The sequence below is a fragment of the Engraulis encrasicolus genome, chromosome 22 (genome assembly GCF_034702125.1).
Source record: "Engraulis encrasicolus isolate BLACKSEA-1 chromosome 22, IST_EnEncr_1.0, whole genome shotgun sequence".
Lineage (NCBI taxonomy): Eukaryota > Metazoa > Chordata > Actinopteri > Clupeiformes > Engraulidae > Engraulis > Engraulis encrasicolus.
In genome coordinates this window covers 18,322,557-18,348,957 of record NC_085878.1, presented here as the reverse complement: position 1 = coordinate 18,348,957, position 26,401 = coordinate 18,322,557, and the positions used below count along the sequence as shown (strand labels likewise).

At 44.5% G+C, this 26,401-nt stretch overlaps 2 protein-coding genes across 4 annotated transcripts in view; both read right to left on the bottom strand.

Moving 5' to 3' along the window:
* Nucleotides 1-1,008: 1,008 nt before the first annotated feature.
* Nucleotides 1,009-4,909, bottom strand: LOC134438350 (zinc finger protein 16-like). Its single transcript, XM_063187901.1, has 3 exons — nucleotides 4,723-4,909; nucleotides 3,715-3,981; nucleotides 1,009-3,432 (listed from the first exon to the last, which is right to left on the bottom strand). The coding sequence occupies exons 1-3, from the start codon at nucleotides 4,724-4,726 to the stop codon at nucleotides 2,444-2,446; spliced, it is 1,260 nt and encodes a 419-aa protein (XP_063043971.1). The 5' UTR covers nucleotides 4,727-4,909; the 3' UTR covers nucleotides 1,009-2,443.
* A 2,126-nt stretch (nucleotides 4,910-7,035) lies between these two features.
* znf710b (zinc finger protein 710b) overlaps nucleotides 7,036-26,401 on the bottom strand; it is a 23,324-nt gene continuing 3,958 nt past the window's right edge. Inside the window, exons 2-6 of one of the 3 annotated variants that reach the window (XM_063188613.1) lie at nucleotides 21,065-22,918; nucleotides 14,548-14,739; nucleotides 12,356-12,527; nucleotides 10,736-10,765; nucleotides 7,036-10,263 (exon numbers count right to left, since the gene is read on the bottom strand). In XM_063188613.1, the coding sequence (XP_063044683.1) occupies nucleotides 10,082-10,263; nucleotides 10,736-10,765; nucleotides 12,356-12,527; nucleotides 14,548-14,739; nucleotides 21,065-22,918 (2,430 nt within the window). In that variant the 3' untranslated portion in view covers nucleotides 7,036-10,081. Of the gene's footprint in view, nucleotides 10,264-10,685; nucleotides 10,766-12,355; nucleotides 12,528-14,547; nucleotides 14,740-21,064; nucleotides 22,919-26,401 lie in introns of all 3 variants that reach the window. The other 2 variants (XM_063188615.1, XM_063188614.1) reach the window with 2 other exon arrangements.

Genomic DNA, 26,401 nt, shown 5'->3' with positions numbered 1-26,401 from the left:
CAAGGGATGTCAATACACATTGTTTTAGGTTGAGTAATGACAGTTTATTCTGAAGCAGTGAATATCTTGACATTCTTGATCCATATGGATTAATACATCTGGTTAAATGGAAGCATTTGTCCTACAAAAGTAATTATTTATTTACAGTACAAACATGACACAAGTCATTTAAACAAACAGAAACATGTTATACATCTACAAGATTATATGCAATCAATCACAACTCAGTAGAAAGAGACTCGAGGGAAAACTTGTAAACTGAGCCGTCTGGATTTACTTTGGCATTTCTAGAATGAGACTGAGGTTTGTGTTTGACTTCCATGCCACTGCTCACCACCACCCTAAGGTGTCCATCCCAAGTTCACAACGCAAAAACTCCTGCCACTAATTTGATCCAGCCTGCACTCAGTTGGCTGATCATAATGGACACGGTCGTGATGAAGCAGTCCTGCTTTTGCTAGGCAGTGGGCATGCACATTTGCCAGTTTGATGGATTGTGGTTCGAATTTTCTAACCAGAATGCATTAAACTGGCAAAGTGTGCATGCCTACTGCCTAGCAGAAGCAGGACTGCTTCATCACAATCGTGCCTAATGAATCATCAAGACAGGTTGACAGACCAGCTACTCCATGCAGTCACCTCTGTTGGAAGAAAATTGTGGCAGGGTCTTTACTTTCTGAACCCAGAATTTGCACTACCCCAGCAATGCATAGCATTGCACCCTTAACCAACCAGACAATGGTGCATGTGTGCACACACGCACCCACACAGAAAACAAATGACTTGGTTGTATACTTCAACCTTTGGCAACCTGGAAGAAAAATGCTACCAGGAAGCATGGACACCAAAGAGGAAAACTGGTCACTGTTCTAAGGAGGTCAATAGGCGGCACATCAGCTGATGCTCCAAGTTCCAGAGATGTGACATGTCTCCCAAAGTGACGTTTTAAGCCACAACTCGTCATTTCAGTTTGAGGGTGTGGCTTCAAATTGGCAGGGGAAACATTAGCAAACTCATCTCTCCTTTTATTTGTATTGTAGTTTTTGTATTGCAAATGCATGCTGTCAAAATAACCTCAAAAATCATGGAGAAAATAAAAGGGCATGAGGATTAAAAATAAGGTCAACATGAGATCTTCATTCTTTAGTGTCTGTCGGGAAATAGTTGTTACAGAAAACTCAAGGCTGAGCACTGAATACCATCTCTTCAGGGTCAAATATAGCTTTATCAGTTTGGTTGTTGTTGTTCAATTTTGCCCTCACACCACTGCTCCATCATGTTAATCTAAGCCTCATATCATGCTAAATATGTTGAAACTAATATATTCATCATAAAACATACGGTAATCTTCCAATAGAAACATAAGAAACCCGATCTTCCATTTAAGAACAACTGGTTCCCCGTCATCACAATGACCTCCAAAAGATGCTTTGCCTGGCTAAACGCTACTCTTATAAAACAAGATTGGCAGACAACTTTTCAAAACATTAAGACAAAAACAAAAAAAAGCTTTACAATTTGAGCATTCCTGCTTGCGTATTACCTGATTGACATACTTAAGTTTTGGGAGGATGTCTGAAAATCATGCATTTGTGCATTACAAAGTCATCTAAAGTGAGAAATGACAGGAATTGGTTCCCATGGTTATCTGCACATCTCTAGGTCCACATCTCCAAGTTCCTCCAGGTGAAGAGGCCTGGTCAGACACGCTTGGCCTGCTACGGCTGAGCTCACCTGGCCAGGATGAAGTCCCCTGCCTTCTGGCCATTCATGCAAACACCTCTGGGTGCACACCTGTCCTGCACATAGTAAAAAAGACCTGAAGGCAAATAGTGTTCCTTTTCAGTATACAACTGTATAAGGGGTATTCAAAGATGGCAAAATAAAATCTGAGGACAAAACTGTCCCATAATGCCTCAGAATGGAAAACACCAACAAAGCCCCCGCCACCAGGCCAGAATCTCCTCACTAACTTGCCTTTTTAAATCATGTACAAAAAATAATAATTTGATCAATTCAGCACCTTTGAATGGCCCTAGAAGAGTTGTATACCAAACATGTCTGGGTTCACATCTCCAGGTGAAGACACCTGAGCTGCAGCTGGTCAGTTCAACAGACTGGAAGCGTTTTAACAGTCCATTCTGCAACCAAAAACTCAAAAATGTCCTGTTTGGACTTGCCAATCAGAAGTGCCCACTCCATACCATGTCCTTCCCTGATATCAAATGGACTTCTCTGATGAGCAATTCCAACAGAGTAATCCGTTTTTTGTTTTTTTGTTTTTGTTTTTTTTTAACCCACCAGTTGCAAAATGTGTGCAATTGAAAAAGCTTCAAATCCGATCAACTGAATACTTGAACAGATGATCCCTTGTCTTTGAGCGGAGTGGAACCCTTGGTGGTGGTGCCCACTCTCACTGCTGTCCAGTCACCGGTGTGTCAAGTCACTTGGCGAAGATGAAGCCGCCTCCCTGCTCGCCCTTCCTCTCATGGGCCAGCTGGTGGTTGAGGAGTGAGCCCAGCTTGTGCAGGTTCTTGCCGCACACGCTGCAGGTGTAGGTGCCGCTGTCGTGCGCCTCGGTGGCGTGCGCGTTGACGGCGCGTGCCGAGTCGAAGGTCTCTCCGCAGAGCGGGCACCGGTGCAGCCGCGCCATCATGTGGATGCTGATGTGGCGCTCCAGGAAGTGCAGCTCGCGGAAGCCCTTCTTGCAGAGGTGGCAACGGTAAATCTGGCCCCTGCTCTGGCTGCTGCTGGAACTGCAAGACGGGCCAGCCGCCGCCGGGACGGGTCCCCCTTTGCTCTCCTGGATGACCTGCTGGATAAACATAGACTGCTCCATGGGGGTAGCCTGCAAGAACGCCTTTCGCTTCATCTTGGACGCCTTCTTGTTGACAGATTGGCGCTTCTGTTTGTGTTTTCCCTTGGTGACTCCTCCTGCCACGTGATGCTCGGGCTTCTTTTTGCTTTTCGATTTCGACTTCTTCGACGACGTGGACGACTTGTGGTGGCGCGCCGGCGAGTGCATGTATGACGACGGCGGTTGAGACGGCGCGGGCAGCACCAGCGGAGGGGAGCCGGACCTGGGAATCGCCACCTTCAGCTTGGGGACGATGGCCGTTTCGCTGCCCTTGTGCCGAACGCGGTAGTGGCTCTGCAGGGCGCGGTCGGAGGCGAAGCGGAGGGGACAGCAGGGGCACTCGTGGGTCTTCTCCGGGTTGTGGATCATCATGTGGGCGCTCTGGGCGGCCCGCGACGGGAAGGTCATGTTGCACAGGTTGCAGTCCATGGAGGAGTCCCTCATGTGCACTTTCTGGTGCACCTTGAGGCCGGAGATGGACATGCACACTTTCCCGCACACGATGCACAAGTGTGGCTCCTCTGTCCGTCGTCTTCTCATCACTGCGTTAGGAGGCGCACGAGATCGAGGAGCACCTGTTTGTTGTGTATGCGTGTGCAAGAACAAGAAAGAGAAAAAGATAATTTCATGGAAATTTGTTTTTGTATCCAATTCAATCCAGCAGTGCTGGCATCACTATCGACTGCAAAATGATCAGATTAAGTGCCTATCTTGAAACTTACAATAATGTTTGCTGTTAAATGTGGTTAAGTAATCAGTGTATTCCAGATATATATAATATGCAGAGACAACAGGACTATGAAAACTAGACATTCAGAGGAATGATTACACGAGAAAAGACAGAGGACTGCACTGACCAGTTTTGTGTGGTCGTTTTTGCACAGGAGAAGGAATGTCTTCGAAATCTTCTGCATCGGAGCCGCTGGACTCATCAGACTCTTCTGCTGCGTGAAGTCCGAAGTTGTGGTCGACAACGAGTTCATCACTCCCAGATTCTTCGTCAATGATGACCTCAGATACGCCATGTGAAGCCGCGAAATTTTGATTATCCGTCGAAAATACCTCGATGATCTGGAATTCCGTGCCCAGTTCAGGGCCAACCTCGCTGTGTTCCATGTGTAGTTCTGAGGGGGGATACAGTCGGTCAGACAATGCAGCGCGTAATGCCTAGTCATACAACAAAGTTTCACATGTTTTTGGGGTAGGACGACACTTAAGTAGCGAATGCACGAGAGCTATACAACATTTAAAATCTTAAATGCCACTATATTTATCTGCACAGCCCTCACTGATTTTTTTTAGCACAACAAAGTCTAGTAAGTAGTTTCATGCCAGATATTTCTCGGTGAAGATGTTTAATTCCTTTCTCCCAGCCTTAAAACAACTACCGTACTCATTCAACCACAAGTCAACAAACAAAACTTTGTCTAATACACAACGGGGAGTGGACAGAGCTAAGAAGTAGGTTTTAGAACTGGTTTAATTCACAATCCGTTTGGTTTCGGTCTTGTTTTCTCCCAGGAAGAAAACAAAGACTTCCTGTTGGCAACACACGCTTGTCGAGTTCAAGTAAAGAGAGAATGGGATATGCACCTCATTGTTTTTGAAGATAGGCTTATGTACTGTCGTTGTGTACCTGCGTTTGTGTTGTTAAGTCTAAACAGGCACTTCACAAAGGAATGACAAAAATGCTCGGACCTCGCTAGCATAGCCACACTGGTTTGCTACCCTCAAGACTGGGGCCATCTTGTTGCTTGTTGATCGCCACGCTAGGCTGCAGAATAAACTAAATAGGCTTACCTGGAACATAATTTAGAAGAAAGGTGTCCATGCAGTCAATAGATGTTTACTTGATTATTACTTACCCATTCCGAATCTGATTTTTTAGTTTTTAAACTTCATGTAGTTTCGCCCAGTTTCGCGCTCCAAACGAAGCGCTTCCTTTAGGAAGTCGACTGCTGCTTCCGACTGACCTTTGCTACTATGTCGCCACCTTCAGTCAAGGAGTTTTACTGATACAAAGAAGAAAGATAGGCCTGCTGTATTTCTCAGAGCTGAGACTTTCTGCAAGAATGTAACATTCTGCTAAATAACTAAAGATTAAACAAAGTCTAGTTTCGCCTAGCATGCTCAGAGAAGTGACAATATCTCTCCTCAAATAGTTTTGTAGAGTCGATTGGAGCTACGGAAAAGTTACTTTTTCAGCATGGACTTGTCAGGGATACTCAGTGAAATGTATTTCCTGTATTAATGGGGATGGTAAATGATAGGCAATTCCATATGTGTTCATTTGCAATTGTAATGCCTTCAGTGAGAGTCTACAACAGACGTAGGCAAACCCGGGGGGCCACATGCGGCCCGCTTGGCCATTTAATGCGGCCCTCAGAGCCTTTCCAAGAAAAAAATGCAGATTAATATGGTCACTCATCCTTAAATGGGCTAAGATTACTAAAGTGTACATCTAGATACAATTAGCAGGAATGGCATAACTGACAATGGTGTAATTATGTTGGTGTACACCATTTCTTATTATTGGCACGGGCAATATGCCAACGATAATAATAAAAATAATAATAATAATAATAACTAGAAGCACTCAGAGCGCAGACATCCGCCAAGGAAGCTGCTTGATAGAACATTTGACTATGTTACACCCTAAATCTGTCTGCCTTCTTTTTGTGGAGTTCCCGCAATTCAATTTGTGGTCACTAGAGGCGTCTAGATTTATAGGCCAGCAATGGTGAAGAATCTTTTAAAAAGTCCTGGTTCCGGTTCGTGATTCTTTTTTTAGTTTTCCGGCTGACAGAATCTTTAAAAAAAAGTCCTGGTTCCCGTTCGTGATCCGGATCACCACCAGAATTGAATCACTTGTTCCTTGGATCATTATCAACAACTCCACAAAGTGTCGTCCAAATCCATGGACTAGTTCTTGAGTTATGCTGCTGACAAACAGACAAACAAACAAACAAACAAACAAACAGACAGACAGACAGACAGACAAACCAACGCTACCTCCTTGGCGGAGGTAATAACAATAATAATAACTGTAATAATTATACAAACAATTTTGCTTTACAACACACCAAATTGCATAGAGACAAGCATCAAAATGTCTGGGACAAAGTCATTTGGAAAAATGAGTCCAACATTGGACTTTTTCAGCCACTATTAACTGCATTTGGAGAACATGCCAATGAGGCCTATGATGAAAGTTACGCCATCCCTTCTGTGAGACATGGTGGTAGATTGCTGACATTTCGGGGGCATATGAGTAAAACATGCATTGTACTTTTTGTTTGGTATTCATTACTAATAACAATACAATACACATTAACCAGTGAAAGATACCGGAGGAAACTTGGCACTCATCAGCATTGAAGCTGCACATAGGACATTGTTTGGGCATGCCAACATGACAATAAGTCCAAAACAGAAAGGCGAGTCAACCTGTCATTAGCTTCAGGAAACATAAAATGAAGGTTCTGGAGTGGCCATCTCTACTAACCTCAACATCATTGAGCCACTCAGGGGAGGCCTCAAACATGAGAGATATTATAGCAAACCGCCATTGTGCTACAAAGAATGTGTAGTTTTGCGATCTGAGAAAATTAAGAGCCTTATCCGCAACTACCACAAACAATTTAAAACGAGTTTTGATGTGGGCAGGGCACAGCATCAAAAACTAGGGTATGTAAACTTTTGATCAGGGTGATTGGGCAGTTTGTATTGTGATTGTGAAAGAGTAAATGTAGAAGACAATTGCTAATAAATGTCTTCAGTTTGCCATTAGCAATGTGAAAAAAGATTTTGCACCGTCATTCACATTCTCGGACAAATCGTTAACAAAGCATCCCATTCTGCCACAGTATGTCAACACATGAGCAGCACTGTATAACCACTCCATGAATTGTATAGACAAGTGGATACTATTACTATTATAGCAATAGTATCCACTTGTCTGTTTAATAAATTAGCTAAATTAAGGGACAAAAATGTCTGGTATTTTTAAATGTGGGGGTGAGGGCTCACAAAAATATTCTCAGGGCGAAATTTTGAGAACCACAGGACTACAGGAATGTCAAGAATTTGTGCTGCTTCTGGTGTTACCGTAATCTTTCTCTCATTCACAATCACACGCAGCACGCACACAAAAAACACTTTACACATGAGAACACGCCTTGAATGTCTGAACTAGAGAATCTTTATTAAATAACCAGGAGTGATTTTTCAAAGTCGGTTGCACTACTCATAACCAAAAGAGAAGACAAGCCATCCATCCATTTTTTGTGAGTTCGAATAACAGACTAATGAATCTCCCAAAAGAGCAAAGCTGCACCGACTGCCCTGCCTCCCTCGTTACCCCCCCCTCCATCTTCCAACTCTCCCTTTCTTTTGCAAAAACAGAAACAGATTTTTTTTCTTCCACAAAGACAGGACAGAATGGCCTGGCAACCAGCATGAAAAAGAAAAGCTTCAATAACTATCTACAGAGTGGGCAGATGGCAGCTGGGAGCAGGAAGTAGTGATGATGAAATGAGTTCTTACACAAAGGGTCAAAGGTCAACATGAGCCTCTTGGTAGAGAGAAGGCAGGGTGGGTGAATTCAATTCAGACCATTAGCCACTGATTCTAGAGCTAGTCTACACTGGAAGCTGTAACAGAAATAAAAACAAAGAAACTTTTAATTTTTTTTTCATAAACAAAAATAAAATTCCAGGATAAAAGGTTTAAGGCTTCACCAGAAAACCAGCCAAAAGGAAGGTTAGTGGCTAAATACTTGAATTGAGTTCTCTTTAACCCTCCCCTTCTCTTTTTTAAGTGTGTTTCCATCAAAAAAGTGCAAAATAAATAGCATTCAGTAACGAAAAACTGTAATCTCTTTTTTTTCTCGGATGTTAAGATTGCAGTTCCTCAGATGACTAAAAATTGAACGTGAACGGGCATCGGAACTCAGAATGCGCTAGAACAACCTCAGCAATCAAACAAAGCAGATGCCAGAAGGAATGAAGGATCACAAGTTCTTGCCAACAATGAAAGTTAGTCCATGAAGAGCTAAATGACTATACTGAGACCTAGAGTTAAGTACACCGTTTTTTTTTCTTCTTTTTTTTTTTTTAAACATACTTTTTCTTTTTAAACTGAGATATATCTCACAGTACTAAACCATTAGGTTTTGAGGGACCGGACAACCTCAGGTCCCAGGGCATGGGTCAGGCGTAGTTGCTTTTTCTTTCTTTCTAGGGTGGTGGTGGTGGTGTGGTGGGTAGTCAGTGGTCAGGACACTAATTGTTTGGGGTAATGTATTGTAATGGTCTGTCGTATGGCAAGAGCTTTGGTAAGGGAGGGGGTAAACATCACACATACACACACATCCTTCCCCTCCTACACTCACACACACACAAACACGCACACACACAAACACGCACGCATGCACACACACGTACATACGTACCAATTCTGGCTTCAGAAAGTAAAGACACCCGTCACATGCTGTATTCTATCTATTCTAAGGGGCAGTCATGGGTAAGTGGTTAGGGCATCAGACCTGTATCCCAAAGGTTCGATTCCCGACCCGCCAGGTTGGTGGGGGGAGTAATTAACCGGTTCTCTCCCCCATCCTCCTCCATGACTGAGGTACCCTAAGCATGGTACCATCCCACAGCACTGCTCCCTTTTATGTTTTATTTATTTAACCTTTATTTAATCAGGAAAGTCCCATTGAGTTAGACTAACTCTTCTTCCAGGGAGTCCTGGCCAAGAAGGTGAGTCCTGGCCAAGAAGGTAGGGCCCCTTGGGGCGCCATTGGGGGCTGCCCCCTTGCATGTGCGAGGCATACATGCAATTTCGCTGTGTGCAGTGAGCACTGAGTGCAGTGTCACAATGACAATGGGAGTTGGAGTTTCCCGGGTAGGCTGTCACTTTTCGCTTTCACTACCATCTGACCATTTTGTGTTGTCAACTAATTGCAACCAGGGCCCATAGCAGTCAAGTGGCATCCCCTTGGTTAGGTGCAAACACAAAACCAATGCACTGCAGGTTTTACTTTTTGAAACTGGAAACGCTTTTACGGACACACACACACACACGCACGCACACACTCACGCACGCACGCACGCACACACAGACGCACACAGACACCCAAACACACACACACGCACAAACACCTTCTCCCATTCTTTTCTCCCACACAACATACCTACTCTTGTTCAACTCCACCCATAAACATATGCAACATGCGCTCTCTCTCACCAAAGTAACAGGACAGGTGGATTATGGAAGATGAAGAACAGTCCTTTAAATATTTTTCACCTCTAATATGACCACAATGCAAATGCACGTTCTCTTTTTTTTCTTCTTCTTCTTTAATATGCAGGAACACCACACTAGAGCTTCCTGTGTGTATGGAACTTCCAGTCTGAAAACAGTCCCAGCGCTGTAGACTTTCAGAAGGTCCATCCATCGCTGCTTTTGAAGAGGGGGGTTGGGGGGGGCAGGGAAGAGGAAGCTGTAAGTGTGGGGGTATGAGGGATGTGTGTGTGTATATATATATGTCTATGTGAGTGTGTGTGTGTGTGTGTGTGTGTGCGCGCGCGCTTGTGTGTGTGTGTGTGTGTGTGTGTGTGTGTGTGTGTGTGTGTGTGTGTGTGTGTGTGTGTGTGTGTGTGTGTGTGTGTGTGTATGCGTGTCTCCAGACTCATGTGGTCCCTCAGTGGAAACTGAAGCCCAATGACGGCACAGTGAGGACGGGGCAAAAGATGGTAGCTGCCCTCCACTGCAGCGCCCCCTCTAGGACTCCCCCTGGGGTCGAGTTCTGTCTTTACACACACACACAAGGTCAGTCAGGAGGCACCAGACAAGTGCTGGCATCAGGTTCATGGGTTCATTCATGTGTAAGAGTGTGCATGTGTTTTTGTCTGTGTGTGCGTGTATGTGTATACATATGTGTGTGTGTGTGTGTGTGTGTGTGTGTGTGTGTGTGTGTGTGTGTGTGTGTGTGTGTGTGTGTGTGTGTGTGTGTGTGTGTGTGTGTTTGCCGATGTGTGAGTGTATGTGTTAGCTGGTGTATGTCATCTGTTATGTGGCAGAGGTAAGGAGTGGGGAGGTGTCAGGGGGTTCGAATCATTTCGTTGGGATAAGGTTAAGTTGTGTCTATATACTGTGTGTGTGTGTGTATGTGCGTATGTGTGTTTGTGAGGGCGGCGGTGGCCCCTATCCTCTGGCTTCTCAGGCCGAGTTGAAGTTGCCCACGTCCTTGCCAAAGTTGTAATAGTCCAGCTCCTGGATGGCCACCTCCGACAGCTTGGTGAGGTTGGGCGCCTCGTTGTTCTCCATGTTCTCCGGCGGGGCGAAGTCAAAGTTCTCCTCCTCGTAGTCCTCCTGGGGCTCCAGCTCCGGCGGGGCGTCGGCTATGCACAAATAAACACAAACACAAGGCGATGAACATCAATCTAGATCACATACAGCACACATGTAATACAGAAATACACATGGAGGCTAATCTGTTTTAGGACTTTTAGGCTATTGTGTTCCTGTGTGTGTGTGTGTGTGTGTGTGTGTGTGTGTGTGTGTGTGTGTGTGTGTGTGTGTGTGTGTGTGTGTGTGTGTGTGTGTGTGTGTGTGTGTGTGTGTGTGTGTGTGTTTGTGTGTGTGTCAGGGCTCGACACTGGCACCTGCGAACCGGCCAAACGCTGGTAAAACTTGTCTGTGGCTGGTAATAATTTCAGTGTCACTAGCCAATTTGGCAGGTATCTTATTCTATTGTATGACATATCAGACTTTGCCCGTTGTGTATCAATTGTTTGTGAAGTTCAAGAAAAAGCTCAGTTACTCAGTTTCCATTTGTTTGATTTAGTTCCATGTAGAAAGCTGTGCACTCACAGTCATCTTCTTGCTTTAGCACCTCGCCTTCTGAGGTTAGATGTACAGGATAAAGAAAAAAGAAGCAATATCAAATGTGTGGCTAGAAGAATAGCTGAATGGCTAGTGACTCAGGATAACCACTAGCCACAATGGTCAGCAAGCGAAAAAGTTAATGTCAAGCAGCCGTGGTGTGTGTGTGTGTGTGTGTGTGTGTGTGTGTGTGTGTGTGTGTGTGTGTGTGTGTGTGTGTGTGTGTGTGTGTGTGTGTGTGTATTTTGAAAGCACTTAGATTCAACTTCATAGTTGTGATAGTGTGCTTCATAAATACATGTTGTATTGTTTTGTATGTAGGGTTGTTGGTAGGGTTTGCGAATGTTTGTGTATCTGTATTGCACATGATTGCCCTTGCACGAATGCTACATAAAATGCTATTTAATGCAGCACATTCTTTGGCAAGCATCTTGTTCAAATTCAAATTTCTTTATTAGAGGATAGCCTCTTGAGATAAAAATCTCATTTTCGAGAGGGTCCTCAGAAGCCTTCCTCTGGAAGCCCAATTGTTCTGATGCACTTGACCATCACACCACAGTCATGGACACTGAGGTCTTGGAAGCAGGTGAAAAGGTGCCCACGGCATGCTTGACCTGTACTGAGCTGAACTGAGCCAAGCGCCGCTGCCGTGGCCTACTCTGGATAGGGAGATGGTCTTTCAATCAGAGGTTTACAAATTTTAATCTGTATGAATGAATGTAGTGAATGTAATTCCTGACTGAAGTGCACATGAGCAAGGCACCGAAGGCCACATTGCCCCAGGGACTGTCACCAACACAGTTTAATAACTGTAAAATAACGGTAAAAGTTGCTTTGGATAAGAGTGTTATGTTGGAGCTAAGTGTTATGTAATAATGCAATGTGATGCAAACTAAGCGTTTAACACCTCGCTGAATACTCTAAAGTTTTTCACCTTCTTGTGTGGGTATGGCGAAGCACCTGCAGCATGTGAGCTGGCATACTGTGACTGTATGCATATTGGTGCCAAGGCAGCCTACGGTATTTACGTGTGTGTGTGTGTGTGTGTGTGTCTACAATCTGTGTGGGTTGCTGCTCTGTTCAAATCTGGAGGCATCCATGCATCTCCATTAGTGTGTGTGTGTGTGTGTGTGTGTGTGTGTGTGTGTGTGTGTGTGTGTGTGTGTGTGTGTGTGTGTGTGAGTCTGTAATCACAGGCACATGCACACTTGTGTTTGTTTGTGTGTATTCCATAAAAAACCCTTTGGCATAGAGAGGTGACAGTGCAGTGTGTGTACAGTGCAGTCATATGTGTGCGTGTGTGTGTGTGTGTGAGAGAGAGAATACGTGTCTTATAAGAGTTGTGTGAGTGTGTGTGTGTGTGAGAGAGAGAGAGAGAGAGAGAGAGAGAGAGAGAGAGAGAGAGAGAGAGAGAGAGACAGAGAGACAGAGAGACAGAGAGTGAAAGAGAGACATAAAGTGCCTTGTGTGCGTGTGTGCGTGCATGCGTGCGTGCGTGCGTGCGTTTGTGAGTGATGCATAATGTGTCTTATAAGGTGTGTGTGGACCGTTAATGTTCCTTAAATAAGGTGTGTGTGTATGTGCGTGTGTGTGTTGCCAACAGCTCACCATGTCCGTCGGGAGAGACGTCCATGCCGTGTTTGACCTTCATGTGGCGGCTGAGGTTTCCCTTCAGGGTGAACTTGCTGGGACAGTAGAGGCACTTGAAGGGCTTGCTGCCCGCGTGCAGGTGCATGTGGCCCAGCAGGTTGTACATTCGGTTGAAGGACTTCCCACAAACCTGACAAAGTATAGCACAGACTCAATAAGCTAGTATAACACAGACTCCATAAATTATTTAGTATAACACATACTCAATCAATTAGAACAGCACAGACTCATTTAAATAGTATATCACAGACTAAGGATAGACCGATATATATATCGGTATCGGGCCGATATTTGCATTTTTCAAGTGTATCGGTATCGGCCGATACACGTGTGGTTTTGGCATATACGCAATATTTATTATTTTATGTCATTCGTTTTTTTTTTTTTAAGCACCAAGACACTTTTTTATTACTTGATTGTTAGACATTACTTGATTGTTAGAGTGGGTGTTTAAATGTTACAAGTTCTACCTCAATTTGATAATGTTAAAGGAATGTTTATTTTTAACTTGAGACCTGGAATATTTGTCATTTTTTAACCTTTTTTTTTTTTTTAACCCATATCGGGTATCGGAAATCGGGTATCGGCCAAGGGTGATGAAAAAAAAAATCTGTATCGCATCGGCCATTAAAAAACCTGTATGGGTCGACCCCTAGCACTGACTCAATAAACTAGTATAGCACTGACTCAATAAACTAGTATAACACTGACTCAATAAACTAGAACAGCACAGACTCAATAAACTAGTACAGCACAGACTCAATAAACTAGTACAGCACATATTCATTACACTTGTTTAGCAAAGGCACATTACAGGTGGTGTGGTGCTCTTATATATACGGTCAATGTCTGTGTATAACTAGCTTTGTATTCCCCAAAACCTGCCAAAGCACAGCACAGACTCAATAAACTAGTATAACACAGACTCAATAAACTAGTATAGCACATATTTTATGTATGAAGCTAGTATAGCAAAGGCATATTACAGGAGGTGTGGTGCTATGTGTATAACTAGTTTTGTCTTCCCACAAACCTGCCACAGTGCACCTCAGACCATTAAAGGACCAGTAAACATTAATTAAAGGAAGTGCAGAGGTGTGTGTGCTACAGGGCTTTTCTAACATATTCTTCCCCCAAACCAACAAAAGTTAAGTACACATTTGATGCATTTTGTTTTTTCGCCTTGTATGGATCTGACCTGCTGGTCACTGGTTCATGGTCAAAAGATGTAAAATAGCCATTGTGGTTAAGTCTGGTGCATTTACATTGAATGTTTTTATTCATGTGCACTGTCCGTGATGTCATAGACTTAGAAAAGGAGGGCATGTTCGTGTCTAGGTGCATTACAAGGGCCCTCACTAGATGCATGTTAAAAAAGAGAGAGATAATCTCGTTGTACACACAAAGTGCTCATCTCCGTGCAAGTTAACATTGCAGGAACTCTGTGAGTGTTTTTTGTGTGGTGTGTGTGTATGCATGCTTGTGTGTGAGGTAAGCCCAATAAAAATCCTGCAGGCTTGTGTCAGCTTGTGTGTAGGACTACTTATGAAGCATATCTTTTGAGCTGACTACATAAAACATACAGGGGGTCCGCCATGTACACTTCATTGCTGTGAGTCACACCCCCCAACACGCACATACGCACGCACACTAACGCTGCTACGCAAGAATTTGAGCTCGTGTTTGAGACTTGGCTGAAAGACAACAACAGAAATAAACAAATCCTTCAACCCTCTTAACAGGGCTGGGGCCCATGAGCCCCGCTCCTGTCCTGTCACCTGCACTTCCAAACGTATAGATCAGGGGTGGGGAACCTTCTTCATTCGAAGGGCCACTTCAAATTGCTCCAAAAGGACCGTAAAAGTCCTCCAAGGGCCGTACTATGAACACAAACCAGGATTTCCCCCGGCACTGTAGGCCTATATTGAAAGCAGCCACCTTTACAACAGACCCCACCTTCTCTAGGTCCCCTGAATATAGCTTAATTGTGTTACAAATGGAATTTCTAAGATTCCTTTACAAAATATGTCATATAATGTCATGTAAAGCAGCATAACATTGAAATGATGTGAGAGATAGGTTCCACCCCTGGTGTAGATGGAACACTGGTATGTGTCCGTGGTGGTAACACTGGTGGTAAGTTAACCTACCTTGCACTTGAAGGGCTTGACGGGCAGATGCACGATCATGTGGGTCTTGAGCGTCTGCTTCTGGACGAAGGACTTGAAGCAGACGTGGCACTGGAAGGGGCGCACGCTGCCGTGGATCAGCATGTGACGCTTCAGGTTGGCCGACAGGGTGAACTCACGAGCGCACACGTCACACTTGAAGCCCTTGCGTCCCTGGGGGAGGAGAGAGGAGGGGAGGGAGAGAGATAAGTAAATACACATAAATAAATATGCAAGACATAGCAGATCCTTAAACTTCAAAAGAACAAACTACACACATCACACTAAAAGCACTTAAGGCCCTGGAGGAGAGAGCGGAGAAAACACATGATATGCATGATATAGAAACATGGCATATGCAAAAATGCAAGAACTACAAAAAAAAACATAGGTGACATAGCATATGTATGGCCCTGGAAAAAACATGATGCAAGCAAAATAAACCCACACAGCCTACATGTAATGCTTTTAAATTTATAGAAAGCATACACTTCATTATTAGTTACCGCTTGCATGTAATAGTGCAATAATGTTAAAACACAAGTTTTACAAGAATTAAATGTATTATTTGATGTAGCCTACATGTAATACTGTTAGGCCTATATGTTGTTTAATTTTGCTTAGGTGTCATCAATGCCACATTATGAAGAGCATAATCTTCCATAAGCTCTGCTGTCCTTTAAATCCTCCTCTATTTATTTGCTGTATTATTTCTAAGTTCATTTCTGGTGGAGTAACTTACATTAAACTCTATTTAATTCAGGAGTATGAGGTCAACTGAAAATCTTTGTAAAACACTTCTCGACTTCATGTGGCTAATCAAATATTTGGGGGTAACCAAAAACAAAAATAATGGTTCACAAAAATATTACAAATGGGCCATCTTTTAGTAGCAGGCACTAGGTGGTACAACCAGAGCTCATTCCACTATTGTACAATGTAAAATTAGGATGAACTAATGCCTAATTGATAATTAAAGTAAAGGCAACAAACAATGTACAGGCTTTTTAAGATGATCCAGTAAAAAGCATTTAATTCATACAATAGTAGCATTAGCTGTTGTTGTACTACTCCGTTGTCTGCTACGGAAAAACATCAATAACCAAAGTATGCGCTGGCCCTAATATGCATGCAGTCCACTAAGAAATCCTTAAAAGAAACTGAAATGCCCTACAGCATCTTCTGTTAAGTGTATACGCTTTCATTCAATGTTGTTTGGTGGACATGAGATGAGCACCAGAGAGAAGTGTGTACACACACTCTGGACATTTATACAGACAGGCAGACTTGGGGGAAATGTGTTAGATATGCTTATTTGACGGACACGGACTAGTCTATTTGGATACACGAGAGACAAACTTTGTCCAGTCACAATGATTTGAAAAATACATCATTACATGTGCACATGCTGATGTGTTTGTCCTGATGTGAACACAGATGTGTACCACATACTCCAAGCCATTAGTAGCATATTATCAAATCCCCCTAATAACAGCAATGCTTTCATGATTTATAATGTCATTAACAAAAGCATTTTTACAGCGGCATATAGGAAAGCATGTCTACACAAACACCTTTAAATGTCAATTCAGAGCGAGGCGGTCGTGAAGTCCACATGTCTGTCTTTCCGAAGTTGGCCACCAGGGGGAGCACAGGACCCTGGCCTGCTTCACATTAGTGTGACTGCCATAGACTACACATTGTCTGTGCAGACTACAATCAATTTACAATTTAAAAAAATCATTACACACAGAACTGAGCTGATGCCAGGGATACCACAAACAATACACAAGCATTGCATTAAAAGCTCTGGCTGTACATAGACTTGCACGTGCAGGAGCCTCAACAGGAGAGGCCTGGACAATGGAAAAGCCTGATCTATTTAATGATGCCATATCATTTATTATTATATTTTATATTTTTTCCCTTAATGACAAGAAAATCAGAATCCAATGGTTCTCAATATTGATCGAAAATTATCTCTTTTTGACTAAAATCACTACATCCATGTTCACTGGGCATGTCTGGTATCAGACGAGCCAATTTCAAACAATAGTTCTGTGCGTCTGGCTGGCATCTCACAGCAACTCCTCTATTTGGAATCATTTTGGAGCAGAAAAACAAAACTTTGGTGTGGTCAGTCCAGGCAGTTAAAAAAAGTAGTGACCTACTTTTTAAGAATTTCATATTAACGGTCTAGAAATACACACAGAATGGAAGCCATTACAAACCATAAACAGCTCTGGGGCATTGACCAAAAATGGCCAAATGGATCCTTTTCTTATTGTCACATTTGTTTTTTCTAGCATTATTTCCCACGTTTTGATTTTCACATCCGTTTGCACCGTGCTGAAGGTTCTACCCTTCATCTTCCTCTACACAACACCCTACATAGCAATGCTGCATCCCAACACATCTTATGCTTTTTTGTACAGCCAACGTTGCGTTCACTGTACGTTTTAGCCCTGCATCAAATCCGTCCCTGCCGCATCACCGATTGGGTGGAGCCCGCCTCGCTTTGCCGAGCGTGCCATTTATCCACGTCAGGAGCATCTGCATCCCCCTCAGGAGGCAGGAGCTCTACCCATGGCCATACTAGACTACACTACATATCAGGAGTCTGCTCTACCCATGGCCATACTACACTACATATCAGGAAGCAGGAGTCCGCTCTATCAATGGCCATACTACACTACATATCAGGACTCAGCTCTACCCGGCCATACTAGACTACACTACATATCAGGAGACAGCTCTACCCATGGCTGTACTACACTACATATCAGGACTCAGCTCTACCCATGGCTGTACTACACTACATATCAGGAGACAGCTCTACCCGGCCATACTAGACTACACTACATATCAGGAGACAGCTCTACCCATGGCCACACTACACTACACTACATATCAGGACTCAGCTCTACCCATGGCTGTACTACACTACATATCAGGAGACAGCTCTACCCATGGCCATACTACACTACATATCAGGACTCAGCTCTACCCGGCCATACTAGACTACACTACATATCAGGAGACAGCTCTACCCATGGCTGTACTACACTACATATCAGGACTCAGCTCTACCCATGGCTGTACTACACTACATATCAGGAGTCAGCTCTACCCATGGCCACACTACACTACACTACATATCAGGAGACAGCTCTACCCATGGCCACACTACACTACATATCAGGAAGCAGGAGTCCGCTCTACCCATGGCCATACTACACTACATATCAGGAAGCAGGAGTCCGCTCTATCAATGGCCATACTACACTACACATCAGTCAGCTTTACCCATGGCCATACTGGACTACACTACACTACATATCAGGAGTCAGCTCACCAATGGTCGTACTACACTAAACTACACATCAGAACTCAGCTTCACCAATGGGCATACTAAACTATACATCAGGAAGCAGGAGTCCACTCTATCAATGGCCGCACTACACAACATATCAGGAGTCTGCTCCAATGGCCAAACTACACTACGTTTGCCCTGCACCTGCCACATTTCAAATGGTAGAGCTGTTTGTTTTGTACCCAAATCTCTAAATTAATTTCTCTATGCTGTTGGGCTGTAAATAGTTTTAGGGCCTACGTGTGTTGTGTTTTATTTATTGTCTACAAGCTGAACATCTATGAGGTATTGTCTATCTACGTGGTCCTTAGTTTTGAGTCTCCACTGGCCAATCACAACATGGTTGGATTAACATCAAGTTTGTTGAGATGATTATTGATCATGATCAGATAAAGATTATGAAACATTAAGTAGCTTTATAGATAAACATGTAGTGGGGTTGTGGTTTGATAGAAATGGGTCAATAACGGATATGAATAGATTTGAGGAATATAGATTATATAATAGACGTTCCACTTAAAACAAGTTATGTGTGCATAATTCAATACATCAATATTAGATTTAGAGTAGCCAAACATTGACCGGGAAGACCCCATCAGTGTCCATAACATAAAAAAGGAAACCGGAGTGCAGAAATCAGATGTGATGAGATGAGATTAACAGGAACAGAGCGCTGATCCGCTTGATTAATTGCCGCCTTAGAGATTAGGTAACTATGTTAGTTCAAATTGGGATTTCCATTAAAAAACAATTGATTCAATAGCCCTAATATCTGAGCATAACCATTAGCCCACAGGTTGTGACATGCTGATGCTAATTAAACGTCTCTAGAGGTATTGAGATGTTGATGAAATATGTCTCTGGACAGCTGATGATTGAAGCCTGTTTTAGTGTGTTGTTCTAATGGGCCAGATCTAACAGTGACGAAACGGAGACCGCCAAGTGAATGTATACAATTGTGTGCAATTCAGTGATATGTGGTATTTGTACAACAATGTGCATTATGTGTATGCTTCTGGACACTGTCATTTCCATCCAAATAAATGAAGTCTACTGAGCTGTACGGTAAAACAGTTTAAGAAGATATTCTACTGCGGAAGAGAGTCTAAAGGACACCTGCTGACTTGGCTGCATGTGGATATAAGGCCCTGGGGCCTCATGTATTAAGACATCCGTAGATTTCCTACCAAATCTTTGCACGTGTGAATATCTGATTAATATGCACCTAAAACTTAAAATGTACAGGTTTTCATGCGGATTCGGGTGGTACATCCGATTTCACATGAAATGTTGTACACATGAACTTTTTCTTGTTATGTCAGTCTTAGTACATCTGAACATTTGCATGAAAACTACTTACGTAGCCACATGAGGCCCCTGGAGTTTTATATTAGGTGATGGTGCCAATGCCATCAATTATCAAGCCACTGACGGTAATGATAGACAGGGGAACTTTTTGAGCAATATATTGGTGGCTAACATCATGATTGGTTTTCTGATGAAATGGTTAGAAATGTTCTCTGCTGCTGATCCGCATTTTCTTGATATAAGTGTATTAGTGATAAAACACTTCGAACAATATTTCATAGTATTGTTGCCCAGAAACATTGCTTAAAAAGTTGCCCTGCATATAATCAGAAACATACAGAAATCTGACTTTACACTATACATTTTCTGCATCTATTCATGTATAGTACTTCATTGACTCCTGGTACAGAGGATGCATTATGCTTACAGTGATGGACAACTTGGCTTTAGAGGTTGTAATCCGGTGCCATGGACTTTGTTAAATTAGCTGATTCCAAATACCAGTAATATTCTTTCAAAAGTTGAAAAGGTTGCCTAAACTGCCAGCAGTGCCCAGGCGATAGGCGATTTGTGGTGCTAGATTCTAACCTCAATCTGGGCAACGGGTCTGTGGAAATCTGTGCAGGGTTGTGCGTAATCGTAAATACCCATTTTCTTCCTCTTATTGTCTCTTTTCAGCTCTTTGTTCGATATGTGCATGTAAACTATATGTGTAATTGTGTATGTACCCAGTGTGCGTATGTAATATCTACGAGTGCATGTGCAATCCGTGAATGAGCACCTCATTACAAGTACCAATGTGTGTGTGTGTGTCTGTGTTTGTAAATGAGCACTTAAATGTTTCTTTGTACACGTATTTGCTTTGCTCAGCTTAACTAATACTGTACATATGTGAATGTGTGTGTCTGTGTGCGTGTCTGTCTGTTTGTGTGTCCTATACATTAGGGTGCATCAAATGTCTCTTGAAAAATGAAACTTTGCAAAATCCCACTCTGCTCTTGCAGCATTGTTCCTTCGCACTAACATAACTTCCTTACAAAATTTTGTAGCAAATTTGACTCCAAATCAAACAAAATCAGTGCAAAGTTTCTTTTGAGGCTATCGTTAGGAAAAGAAGAAATTTGAAAGAACACTACGATTGCCTTTCCACTTCCCCAAGACATCAAGCACCCAAAACATGCACTAGGGATTTCAAATCTAGGAAAGTGGAAAGGCAACTGAAGCCTTCTGCCAAATGATCCTCTTAACTAATTTTTATCAAAATAGTGTAAAAACACAGCTTTTACCGATTTTGCTAAAAATGCCAATTTACTGCCATTCAAAATATCAGCGATCAATGCGATGCATTTTGTCTCGTCTGCTCATCTTGACGCGTGGTAGATTGGTATGCTGCCCTTGTGCGTGATGCTGTGCATACACACTACAGGATGTAAATATCTGTGCATGTATACATGTGAAGCGTTTTATTTTGTGTGCTGTAGGCTGTAGGCCTTTCAGAAAACAGGCAGTGGAAAAGAGCCTTATGTGAGTGTCTGTGCGTGTATAACATGTGATGCATTTTGTGTACTCTGCTCACCTTGATGCGGGGCAAGTTAGCGTGCTGCCCTTGTGCGTGATGCTGTACAGTACATGATACACTATGTGAGTGTCTGTGCATGTATACATATGATGATGCGTTTTGTTTCGTGTGCTCACCTTGATGCGGGGCGTGGTGGGCGTGCTGCCCTTGCGTGTGATACTGTACGTGCATTATGTGAGCGTCTGTGTCTGTGCGTGTATATGTGATGTGTGACGATGTGCTTGGTCTCGTCTGCTTACCTTGACGCGGGGCGTGGTGGGCGTGCTGCCCTTGTGCGTGAAGGCGTGCTGGCGCAGCAGGTAGAGCTGCTGGAACTGCAGGCCGCACTGCGAGCAGGCGTAGGAGCGGCCCGGCTGGTGCTTGAGCATGTGGCTCTGCAGCTGGCTGCGGTAGGGGAAGCTCTTGTGGCACTGGGCGCACTGGAAGGCGTGCGGCCCCTGGTGGCTGGCCTGGTGGCGCTTGAGGTGGGCGTAGGTGGGGAACTCCATGCCGCACTGCGCGCATACGTGGCAGCGGCCGCGCTCGTGCTTGGCCTCGTGGGCGCGCAGCTCGCTGGGGTAGGCGAAGCCGCGCCGGCAGAAGCGGCAGCTGTAGGGCTTGACGTCGCTGTGCTGCAGCATGTGCCGCTTCAGGTGGCTGGTCTGCGTGAAGGCCTTCTTGCAGACGGTGCACTTGTGCGGCCGCGTGCCCTGGTGCGTGAGCAGGTGCGTCTGCAGGTGGCTGGGCTGCTTGAAGAGCTTGCCGCAGTGCGGGCAGGCGTGCGGCTTGATGCCGTTGTGGCCCAGGATGTGCGTCACCAGGTTGTACTTGGAGGTGTAGGACTTGTCGCACATGCGGCACTTCCAGCGCCGGAGGCCCTCGCCCACGTCCACGCAGTACGACTCGTTGATCTGGATGTTGATGTCCAGCCGGTCGATGCGGCGACCCGAGTGGTGGTGGTGGTGATGGTGGTGGTGGTGATGGTGGGCGCCGCCACCTCGTCCCCTGCCTCTGCCACCCCCTCTGCCTGTGCCCCCTCCAGACACACCTCCTGCTGCTCCTCCTCCTCCTCCTGCTCCTCCTCCTCCTCCACCACCACCTCCTCCTGTTCCGCCTCCGCCACCCTCTCCCGGGTCGTTCCAGAACATGCCCTGGCTGTTCTCCTCAAACTCTCCGCCGGGGCCGCCCATCTCGCTGGACTCGTAGCCGCCCACGTCGCTGTGCTGGAAGTAGCCGCTCATGTCCTCGTCTCCGCCGGGGGTGGCGCGGTTGCGGCCGTTCTCATCTCCTCCCCGGTCGTCGTTGTTTCCGACCGAGCCTCCAGCGCCGCCGCCTCCTCCTCCTCTCTTGCCCGGGGGGTGGCCGTGGCCTCCTGCGGAGGTGTGTGGCTGGGAGTGCGGGTGGCCGTGTGGGGGTCCGTGCGGGTGCAGGTGGTGGCCCCCGTGCGGGTGCCCGTGGGGGTCTCCCTGCGGCGTCGGAGTGTGGGAGCTCTTGGCTTCGCGCAGGCAGTCTGGGCAGCCGGCGTGCTGTGGCGGAGGGGGCGGCAAGGGGTCCTTGTGCGCCAGCCTGTACCCTCCTGCCGGATCGCCCATCCCGCCGGGCATGCCGGTCATCATGTGGCCACAAGGGGGCAGGCCGGATCCGGAGGATGACCCTTCACCTTTGACTCCGGTGGGGTCCGGGTGGCCCGTGGGGGGTTTGGGGCCGTCGTGTGGGGGTCCGTGCCAGCGGCGGTCTCCGCAGTCCGGGTGGGCGCCGGGGGGCATGTGTGCTCCTCCTCCTCCTCCTCCACCTCCCCCTGCTCCTCCTCCTCCACCTCCTCCGTCCTCCACCAGGCCGTTCTGGCCCAGGTAATCTCCGTTGGCCCCTATCAGCTGGTCAGCGTACTCGTAGTCCATCCTCTCTCCGGGGGGTGCGGGGGACTCTTTGGGGTCGCCCGTGTAGAATCCGTTGGGGGCGATGGTGGCTCCGAAGACCTCGTTCTGCGAGATGAGGCCGAGCACGGCGGCCTGCGCCAGCGACAGCACCACCACTGGCTCCGTCTGAGTGCCCACCTCCGCGCGCCCACGCATGACCTCAGACGGGCATTGGACTGCCCGCTGTGTCTTCTCCTCCTGCAAAAGAGGGGGGCACAAGAGGGAACAGAGACGTTAGGAAAATAGTAGAGGAAAATACCCAAAGACACATGAAAAGACACATACTAGTACTATACTCAACTGGAAAACACATACACGGGTGGTTGACGTTTAAGGGCGTAACGCAAAAAAAAAAAAAAGTTTTTCAAATTCCTGAAAAAAATGATGGATAAAAATTGGAAAAAAATAGAAAAAAATAAAGCACTCAGTGGTCTGTGGAATTTCACCTTATTTTTGCCATTTTTGGGAAAATGTGTCCTGCATCAACACATAGCATAGGCATGTCACACCGCAGGAAAATGGAGTCACACCACAGGGAATTCACTGCATTATGGCCATTTTAATCCTTTTGTATACATGACTGACATCTGAGCTCATGCTAACTTGATAATGATATCATGTTTAATCTTAATATGTGTTTTCATTAATAAAAAAAACTTTTTTTCCTCCTATAAGAGCAGTCACACCACAGGACACCATAAAATGAACCTAAGTATTGCGTGACAGAAAGATTGCAATATGAAGACATATTAAGAGGTTAAGAGTCACCTTAAACTTCCACAGCACTCTCCAATAACTGAGGTACTGACTGGTTAGGAGCCAGTCTTTAAGACCCTTGTAGTTGGCCTTGCAGCTGCCCATTCACAAACATTGACATACATGTCACCCCACAGGACGCAATTTGTGTTACGAAATTGAACTTGTAGTTCATATTACTGTCTTGAGTTTTTTCCACATTCACATATCTTAATCTAAAGTTAAGATTTATGCAATCATGCCAAATGCTTCATACATTATTCAAAATGTTGCTGGTTAATTTATATATATATATTATTATATATTGTTTCATTAATGTTACAGTCACACCGCAGGAAATTTGACATATAAACCTTTACATAAATCTTAACAAAAATGTTTCTTCTCATCTAAGACTAATATGAAACATAATGTACCACATCTTCTTTCATTGACATTTGTTTTTTAAAGGAAAATAACAGTTTTGTAGGTTTTTAACCAATGTTACGAAAAAACAAGGCGTCACGTCCCACCCACATATAAACACCTCCCATATCATGGTACTTGGACAATTTATCAGGAATTGGCTATTGTTTTGGCACAAGGGCCAAATTGGGTTTAGAATATTGACCAAAGGGCCAGATGTCGGAGGCAGAAGACTACACATTCTTGTTGGCTATTTCACTCCTACACATTGTAATATTTACTGTAGATGTGACCTTGATTACTCTCACACCTACAAGACCCCTAAGCCATTTTAAGAATGTTAGGTGAGAGTACTACTTTTGATTTAAAAGTTGCCTGTCATGTAAAGGCCCTTGGGGCCAGATGAAATGACTCTGCGGGCCGCATGTGACCCCGGGACTGAGTTTGCCCACCTCTATACCACTATTTACTTGGAAAAGAGGCAACAGCATCAGTGTGACTGCGCTAGTAAAGTGAAGGAGGAATAAAAATAAATACAATATGCCGTTTGTGCCTTAGGAAAGTCCAGGAGTCAGAAAAATAAAAAAGATGAAATCGTGGATATGTCAGGTAGCAACAGGCCTGTGTAAATGTGTTTTACGAGCACTTACTGCTTTAATAAAGTCAACACAGTCATTTCAAATTGAGTGGCATTAGTGTAAAAATTGTGAACACCAACAATGCAACAGTCTATCAAAAATCAATGCAAGATGCTTACTGGCAGTCCAGTACAGAACTGGCCTTTTTTTTTTTTGACCAACAGTCATGAAGAGGGTGACTCGAAGTCTTCTTCTCTACAACATGCTGGTGTGGACGGTGCTGTGCTGTGCTTGATTATTGTGGCTCTTGCCTCTTGTCTTGCTCTCTGCCAAGCCCATAAATAATGAGGCGACTCGGCCGCTTCCCAAACTGCCCTGCCTCTATACCATGTCACCTAAAACCGCCACCCGTCCCCGTCCCAGTATAATGACAAGGGGACAACTATTTCACTAGGTAACGCTTTGCTGAGGCAGCGCACACACACAATATCAGGGTATTCCTCAATGCAAGAAAATTGCAAAGAAAGAGAAATTAAGAAATGAGGATACGGTTCAATCAAGAAGATTGCTAAAATGAGCTGACGAGAAAAAAAAGAAAAAATGATTAGGTTGTCTGTTATACTCTATTGATTGTATGACCCGTTTCTGCATAGGAAAGGGCAACCACCCATTCCTAAATAACATCATCCACCCATTCCTAAATAGCATCAAATGTGTTTTAGCAGTGTCAGAAGGGCAAACAAATATTTGTGTGTTTACATCTGTGTGTGTGTGGAGAGAGAGAGAGAGAGAGAGAGAGAGAGAGAGAGAGAGAGAGAGAGAGAGAGAGAGAGAGAGAGAGAGAGAGAGAGAGAGAGAGATAGAGAGAGGTGAACTCTGAGCTCATAGGGGCATGCAAGAGATTTGTCCAGCTGCTCTGGTGGTGACAGAAGTCACAAGTCACTCATATCTGCCAGACATGTGCACGAGCGCTCAGAGTGTTTGTTCATGTGTATGTATGCGTGTTTATACTGTAAGAGACTCCTACTGCTAAATCTCTCCAGTCAGCGATTGCTGGGCTTGATGGAATTTCAGCCTACTAAGCATTATGGACTAGTCAATGTCTGATGTGTGTATGTGTGTGTACACCCATGCTGTACATACACCTTCAGAATCAGACTACATAACTATCTCCCAAATAGACCCACCATCATTTCGAGTTGCGCTGCACAGTACTGACCCAAATCATTAAAACTAACGGCCCAGGAGCTGGGATGAATCAACTAAATCAACAGCACTAATGGTGCTCATTAAAAGTAAATCGGATAGCAACAGTTTCCCCACTCAACTGATATTGGGGGACCACGTGTAGACCGGTTTGTATTTACCCAGTGAGGTGCGGTAGGCTTAGGGCCATAGCGGTTGTGATTACATTCTGTCTGATTGGCTAAGGACTGCACTGGCTCAGCTATAATTAGTCTGAGAATTAAGATTAATTAGACATGTATATGTTTGAGCAATGGTAGAAATTATGCGAGGCGTTTGGATAGCTGCCATTACCAATTGCCAATTACACATTGGCGACTGTAGTATTCACTTGCTTATTAGCAAGCTTTCAGTCTTATATTTTAACAATGTTACACTGTGTAATATATGAAATAGGGTTTTGTGTATGAAGATGAGACGGACCACTAACAGAAAAAACTGATCTTCTGAAGGTCTCTGTGTGGTCCTTCAGATGAGAATGGTCTAAGAGGAATTTTCACTGAATACTCCTGCAGAAAAAGAATTAAATATAATACAAAAAGCAATAAAACACTTCTGTGTCTTAGTCAAGTTTTAGGAGGATGTTCCAGGCATGTCCTGTAGTCAACGCACTGAACCAGCATGAGAGACAGGATGTGTCCACTCTTTCAAGCTGCCAATGGAAAATGTTTAGAAAGAATGATGCCCGTCTCAAAAA